At 37.7% G+C, this 7325-nt stretch overlaps 1 protein-coding gene across 1 annotated transcript; it reads left to right on the top strand.

Annotated features, from left to right (window-relative positions):
- Positions 1-6605: 6605 nt before the first annotated feature.
- On the top strand, positions 6606-7109 carry LOC143623325 (uncharacterized). Its single transcript, XM_077094260.1, has one exon. The coding sequence runs from the start codon at positions 6606-6608 to the stop codon at positions 7107-7109; it is 504 nt and encodes a 167-aa protein (XP_076950375.1).
- The last annotated feature ends 216 nt before the right edge of the window (positions 7110-7325 follow it).

The following is a 7325-nucleotide window of genomic DNA, read 5'->3' as shown; positions in this document are numbered from 1 at the left end:
AATCATGATTTAAGATGCATAAAATGATCAAAATTGATGTTATTACCTATGGTTTTGGCTGGATTTTGATGAACTCCGCTGAAACAGCTTCAAACTATGTTACTTGATCTTTTTGGAAGGTTTTGGGAGAGTTTGTATATTTAAAATATGTAAAGGGGGCTATTAAGTCCACTTTAGCAGGCTGGGCTTGTTGGGCCACCTTTGGGCCCAATTTTGGCCCATTAGTCTTGTTTTGCTTGCCCGAACGTGAAATCCCAAGTCCAAGTTTATTTCAAGTTCGGGTTTTGGTGAGAAAAATACATCGGGTGCGACAAATAGCGCGAGAACGAGAGTTTTTTTGACTAATTTCTTATAAATTTAGAAAAACATAGTATCTGTTTGTAAAAATCAAAAAAATTTTCACGGATCGCATAAAACATTTCAAATAAGTGTTTTTAAGTCTTTTTCAGTTTAACGGATGATACAATACTTGTTTCTTAACATTTCAAATATTTTTACCTGTTAGCTGTTTCGCATTTAAGTTCATAGCAGGTAGTTAAACGCGCATGTTTTCGTTTAACTGGTTTGCTAACGTACTAAGGCCATAATATCAATATGTTGGCTTATATTAAGCGTATATAACTTATAGATAGCCCTCTGAGATATCTGGGTCATAACCCGACCCGTTTGGTTAATCGTTTATTCGATACGCAATAAGCGGTTAATTGCTTATTCGGTTTGTAAATACTAAGGTGTATCCGGTTTTGTCACGAATGTCACAAAGACTATCCATCATGGGCTGATAAATTCGAAACCAATGTTCAAGGCTTGAATTATGAGACCTGGACTTCTATTGAGGAGGAATACATAATTCCAAAGAACGAGAATGGACGCAACTATAGATTGTGTCAAATCGATGAACGTGATAAAGCTTCCTTCCTAAAAGAGAAGAAAATAAAAATTGTTCCAACAAGCAATCAAGGTAGAGATCTTCTAGTTACTACAACACAATGGGTCGTGTTACTCCATATGGCAGGCCCTATTCAACAAGGATAGGGGTAATCATAATTTGAGAAAAAGCAAGATGGCATTCCTCAAGGAGTTTTGATATACTCACCCAAGTGAAAGGTGAATCATTTGCACAACATGTGGAATGATACTGTCATCTTGTGAATTAAATGAAGAGGCTGGGGATCGACATGCCTGAATATGAATACATTGATAAGCTTGCTGATGCTTTGCCTGAGGAGTGAGACACCTTTATTATGATTTAGCAATCCAATCCTATTGCTTATGCTCGTCTGAACCTAGACAAATTCATTAAGAAGCTTGAAGCTCATGAGTTGGAACTGAGGAAGAAACAAAAGATGAAAAGTACTGCTGTTTCTCAGAACATTGGACTCTATTACAAGAGTTCCCAGTTTGTGGTTTCATCAAGTCCGAAGATTCAGACTGCTTTCTGTGTAGAACCTACAGGACAAGCCTTTGTGACTAATGTGCCTGCTACACCATAGTATAGTAGCAGTTATTCTGGCACCATACCTGTTTCTCAACAATATTCAAGTTCACAAGCATCTAACCTTGACATACTTCAATGTAACATTGCGGTGAACATAAAAAATATGGGTGGCATGACTACTGAAACAGTCAAAGAGCCCATGGCATTTCTCGGGTTTGTTCTGGAATAATATGAATTTTTAGTTGTTGGGAGAATTGGCAACTACAACATGATGAAGGAAGATTATGACCAGATTGATCCCGAAGAGATGGAAATGATAGATATCAGATGGTGCATGGCTAGTGTCATTTGTTGAGCTCAACGCTTCAAGGAAATCACCGGCAAGAATGTGATTGAGGGTTCACCATGAAATCTTGGCTGACAAGTCCAAGGTTCGTTGCTTCAGATGCAAAGAAAAGGTCACTTTAAGCGGGAATGCACTAGTAAGATTGTTGATGACAATGGGGCGAATCCGTTTCGGTAGAGACTATTACAAGCAAGCAATCTATCATCGTCCCACACAAAGTGAAGCCGAATTGTCCAAGGGAAAGAAACCAACTAAAGCATCTACTTCACAGCAAAAGGCAGCTACAGCACAAGTAGATGAGGGTTTTAACTGGATCATGGTGTTCCAAGCTAATGTGGTTGAGGTTGTTGAAAAATCTGGGTTGGAATATGATGAAAAGGTTAAGGTTGAACATGTTGAAAATGTGGTGATCAAAGAGGATTTAGTAGATATGGTTGTGAGTGATGACTAGGGTGTCTGTGATGAGGTAAATGATATAGTGTTAAATGAGATTGTGTTTGTGTGTGAGGATAAACAGATTGAGAATGATGATGATCAAGTTGTCGCTGATCAAGCTGAGGATTCAGATGATGATTTGCCATGCACATACGACAAAATTCATCCGGTTCCATCTGATTACCTTACTTCTTTATTTCCTTCTGATATTGTTGAAAGTTTTTCAAGATGGTTCAACAGTAAAGAGGTACCCTTTTGGCAAAATTGACTTTGGAGAGGAGGATGAGGAAGAATCAGCTAATGTGGAGGTTGAGGATGATCAGGTTGATGGAAAAGTTGAGGAAGTGATTGACGAAGAATATGAGTTTTCAACTGATGATAGTTTACCAGCTGAGCACGCACTCATGGCCAATCAGGTAACATCAAACTAAACTTTATGTGAAAAATGTGAGTTACCTTGCGATGAGTGTAATTTTAAAGATTTAGAGATAAGAGAAGTTAGAAAACATTATGATAATGCTTTACCAGACTTCAAATATGTTAAAGAAGCATATGATAAGCTTCAATCGTGTGAAAAGAAGCTGTGGGAGAAAATCCTAGAAGATGAAAGACCATCTTAGTGCTTAAACACACGGTTGAAGACAAACAAATTGCCATTAACAGACACATAGACGAGAACGCAGCCCTCAAACTTGAGTTGCAAACACTCAAGATTTAGACTGAAAGAGCTAATTAGAAATTAATCAGCTATGCTGCTTCATCGTATGTCCTCGATCACATCATGCCTAAAAGTTCTTCAAAATCTGAGGATGATGTGAACGAGAACATTAAATCGTATGTGGATTATCATGCAGTTCCACCACCGATGTGGAATGATTACATTCCTATGGAACCTACACGTTTTAAAAAAGCGTTGAACGTGGAAGTTAAAACTCCACTTCATGATTCCATAGTGTCTGTTGAGGATTCTATCAATGCTTTTGAGACTATTGAGAATGATAGTTGTGGTTGTGATGGGGCAACTGGAATTAAAGTTGTTGAATCAGTGTTAACCGAACAACCTGCTAGGGTTAATCTGTCAAAAAATGAGAATGTTGGTAACTCTTAGAGATTTGCAAAGACAAGTTTCTAAAACAAGCAATCTCATAGAGATAACAAATCGACTAAGGTTAACAAGATTTTTTTTGTCAAAGGAGTGACTTCTGAGTCCGAAAAAGAAGCAATTTTTTGAAATCAAACTAATCAAGAATTTTATCGGTTAAAAGCGGAGCGCGAGCATGCTGAAAGAGCACCTCTGTTCAACAAATTTGTTGATCAGAGGCGATGTTTTAATTGCAATGAGATTGGGCATGTGTTCTATGCATGTCCAAATCGTCATAAGCACGAACACGTTCAGCCTCAGAAGGTTTTCTCTAAAAGACCAGGTTTGGGTCTTGTTGACAAACCTAAAGTCATTTTAAAATCCAAGCCGGTTAGGATTTTAAAGAGAGAAAAGATTGTGAAAAGTGGTTGTGATAAAGAAAGTTCAATGTAACACCCGTTAATTTCCGGTTTAAAAGAATTAAAGCCTGTAAAGTATGTATAATTCTCGGGGTTTAACCGACCTTTCTCAGAAGCCCTCTCGCCATCCCGATACGTTATAACATTTAACTTTTCAACCAAAATGTTAATTCTTAATAATTGGAGGGACTAGATGTGAAAAATGTTTATAACATAAACAAACCTAACCCTAACCCCTTTCATAGTCCGATCGGCAGCTCCAGCCCCCCCCCCCTGCGATTTTCCATTTTCCGGCCAAGTAGTGAGCGTAAAAAATCAATTAAAGGTTAGTCTAACGTCCATGCAAGTCTTTTTCAGCATTAAACCCGTTATCGAACACGTTAGGGTTGAGTTTTGATGATAACAGTTTGCTGACAGATTCATATTCGTTTATTGTAGGGTCTGTAAAGCGATGATAATCTATTGTTTTTGATCGAATCTTGATTCCATGATGTTCTACTTTGAGTCTAGTTTCCAGAAAGGTATAATATGTAATTTTTGTATGTGATTTGAATGGTTTTTATGAATTTATAAAATCTAGTGTCAAAGCTGATGCGGGAAGGGATGACGGACTCTGGTCTGTCTTCCCGACATCATAACTCTTTTTCAACATGTCCAAATTAGTTGGTTCAATTTCTGGAACTTAATATTTTGAGTTAAGAATCAAACTCAATTGGAATCGTTTAATTTGGCTTGGTAATGAATTTTATAAAAATAAAACCATTTTGTTGCGCACTGAAATAGCTGCACGTATCTTGCTTTGTTGGAGGAATTTTTATAATTTTTGTGTCCACTAGAAATATATAATAAAAATATTTTTATAAACCTAAGACATTTATTAAAGTCTGGTAAAAATTTAATAATTTATTTCAAAGGTTATCCTATGTAATTAAATGCATCTTCGCATGCTAAAATCTGCACGTTTTACTTGTTATTGATCGATAGGTTCGTTTTAGGCTTAACCGGTGGATGTTCAATTGTGTTCTTGTCGAGGCTCTTTGAAGTGAGTTTTTGCACCACAATCTTCCTAGGTATGTCCCGTATATCATTCCTAAAAATTATGTTCATTGGTGTTCGTTAGATTGTTCAACTAGTTGTAGCTTGATTGTTAGTGTTCGGTTGACTAGAATTGTAGTTTGTTACGTTTAACGCGAGGGTGGAAGTGATTAATGACCAATTCAGCTCGGGGGAACTTGGTTTGATGTACGGACTGTTGAAAAATCATTTTTATAAGTTATGGGGCTGAATTGGTTGTCGGTTACTCCAACGGGTCGGTACAACGCGCAATTGCGTTTATTGAGTACTTGGTGCGTTGTACTTGCGAGTTACTGACCCATTTGACTCGTGTAGCGTCGTGTGGACTTTTTGGCTGTGATTTTATCATAATGGGTCCACATGGGGCTGAGTTGGATGTTAACGGCCTAAACGACTCTTAAACGCGCGTATTGGTATCACCTAGTGCTTTCGGGGGTAATTTAGGAATTTTTATTCTCGGGAGTATTTAAGGGTCGTATTGGTGAATGTGAGGCCTCGGGGGCTGTTGTGATTTAGGTTGATGAGGTCGAGGCTTTAGGTGACCCAAACCTCGTTAGAACATCTCATAGGATAAACGAGTCATCTTGATGTCATTAGTATTGATTGAATGTAAACTGGCAGGTGTTTGAGTCTTGGGATTACTTAGGGATTCTCTAGCTCCTGGTGAATCCGTGTCTCGTGTCAGGTGAGTTCATGATGCCCCTTTTAACTCCTTTTAAGTTTTGGGCTAGCATGCACACCTAAACGATTTTTCTTGATGAAACATTAAAACTATTTTATATAGGCTTGCTCGTATATGGTAGGCATTGGGATGTTATAGTATGTATGTATATATATTATTGTATGGCCAATATTTGACGATGTTGTAGTCGTTATCGACTACGGATGTTACGTATGCCTACTTTGTGTTTGCATACGTTGATGAGATGTTACGTGTTTGGGTTGTACGTTTGCTCGACCCTGATGTCATTACTTGGATGTTATATATATATATATATATATATATTTGTATATATAGAGATGCACTTATAAAGATGTTTATATGTATGTATGTATATGTATATGTACATAAGGATGATTATTTATCGAAGATGATGGCCTAACTGATGTATCCCTTTTATAGTTTAACATCTTTGGAATGACTATTATGATTATTAATATTGATGTTATTTATTAAAACTTGAACTCACTTAGCTCAAGCTGACTTTGTGTGCATGTTAGTGTGAGTTTCAGGTTAGGAGGTGGATGCATTGCCGCTTGGACGTGCACGAAGCTACTTGGACGGTGGAGAGCATACGTAGTCGGATATTTCAATAATAATAAACGTTTTCTTTTTAACATTTATTTAAATACATTTAAATTGGTTTTGGGAACTTATTTTATTATTTATGTTTTCCGCTGAATTATACTCTGAAATGGTTTTCGAAATGAAATGAATTGTTTTGGGTTTAAGAATTTTGTAAGTTTCGTGTATGATCACCAACTGTAGGATTCCCGGGATTCGGGGTCTTACATTCAAAGTCTACACCATCCACTTTTTATATCAAGAAACAGAATGTAGGTCAAAACTGGGTAGCCAAAACTGTGTCACATGAAAAGCCACCAAGTTTTGAAGAGGACAAGAAATCTGTAATTGATTCAAACATATCCATTTGTGATTTATTATCAAGTGAATCAGATATAGAAGATGTTAAAATTTTTGTTTAATAAGTTTAAACAACCCAAGACTAAGAAGGCTTGGGTTTCCTTATTTCACTAAACCGTTAGCTGTTTGTGTAGGGGCGTCCAAGATTCCATGACTCACGTTGGATAATGGATAGTGGAGCCTCGAGGCACATGACGGGTACCCTGAACCTACTTAAGAACGTTAGATCTATTCGTGGAGGGTATGTCGGCTTTCTTGGTATCCAAGGAGGTCAGATTGTGGGTGAAGGCACATTGACAAATGGCAAGGTCATGTTCGACAAGGTGAACTACATATCGGAATTGGAGAACAACTTGCTTAGCATATCACAAATTAGTGATAAGTGTTTCTCGACACACTTTACCGACAAGGAATGCCTTATCTTTAAACCGGGTTTCAAGATTCCAGACAATTGGATATTGATGCGAGCACCTCGTGAGAACGATCTATTTGCTCTCAACATGAGCACTGCGTCAACGTCTACGTCTAGCGCTCAATGTTTCACTTCAAAAGCATCAGAGCGGGAGTATATTTTGTGGCATCCTCGGATGGGACACATAAACGTGACGAAGATGAACCATTTGGTTTATAATAATCTGGTCGAGGGGGTTAATTTGAGGAGTTTCCATTGAAGAAAAATGCTTAGATTGTAAGAAAGGGAAGCAAACGAGGAAACCTAATCCATAGAAGATGATGAACTCCATCAACTTATCGTTTGAGCGGCTGCACATGGATCTTTTCGGTCCTGTGAATGTCAAGAATATCACAGGCGAACTCTATTACCTTGTGGTCACCGATGATTATTCTAGATTCACTTGGGTTATGTTCTTGGATGCTAAAGATGAGAC

Source organism: Bidens hawaiensis, unplaced genomic scaffold, assembly GCF_021521415.1.
Source record: "Bidens hawaiensis isolate Kalapana, Puna unplaced genomic scaffold, B.hawaiensis_p1.1 tig00003378_1, whole genome shotgun sequence".
NCBI lineage: Eukaryota > Viridiplantae > Streptophyta > Magnoliopsida > Asterales > Asteraceae > Bidens > Bidens hawaiensis.
Note: the sequence above shows the minus strand (reverse complement) of the source record. Positions and strands in the feature narration are given on the sequence as shown.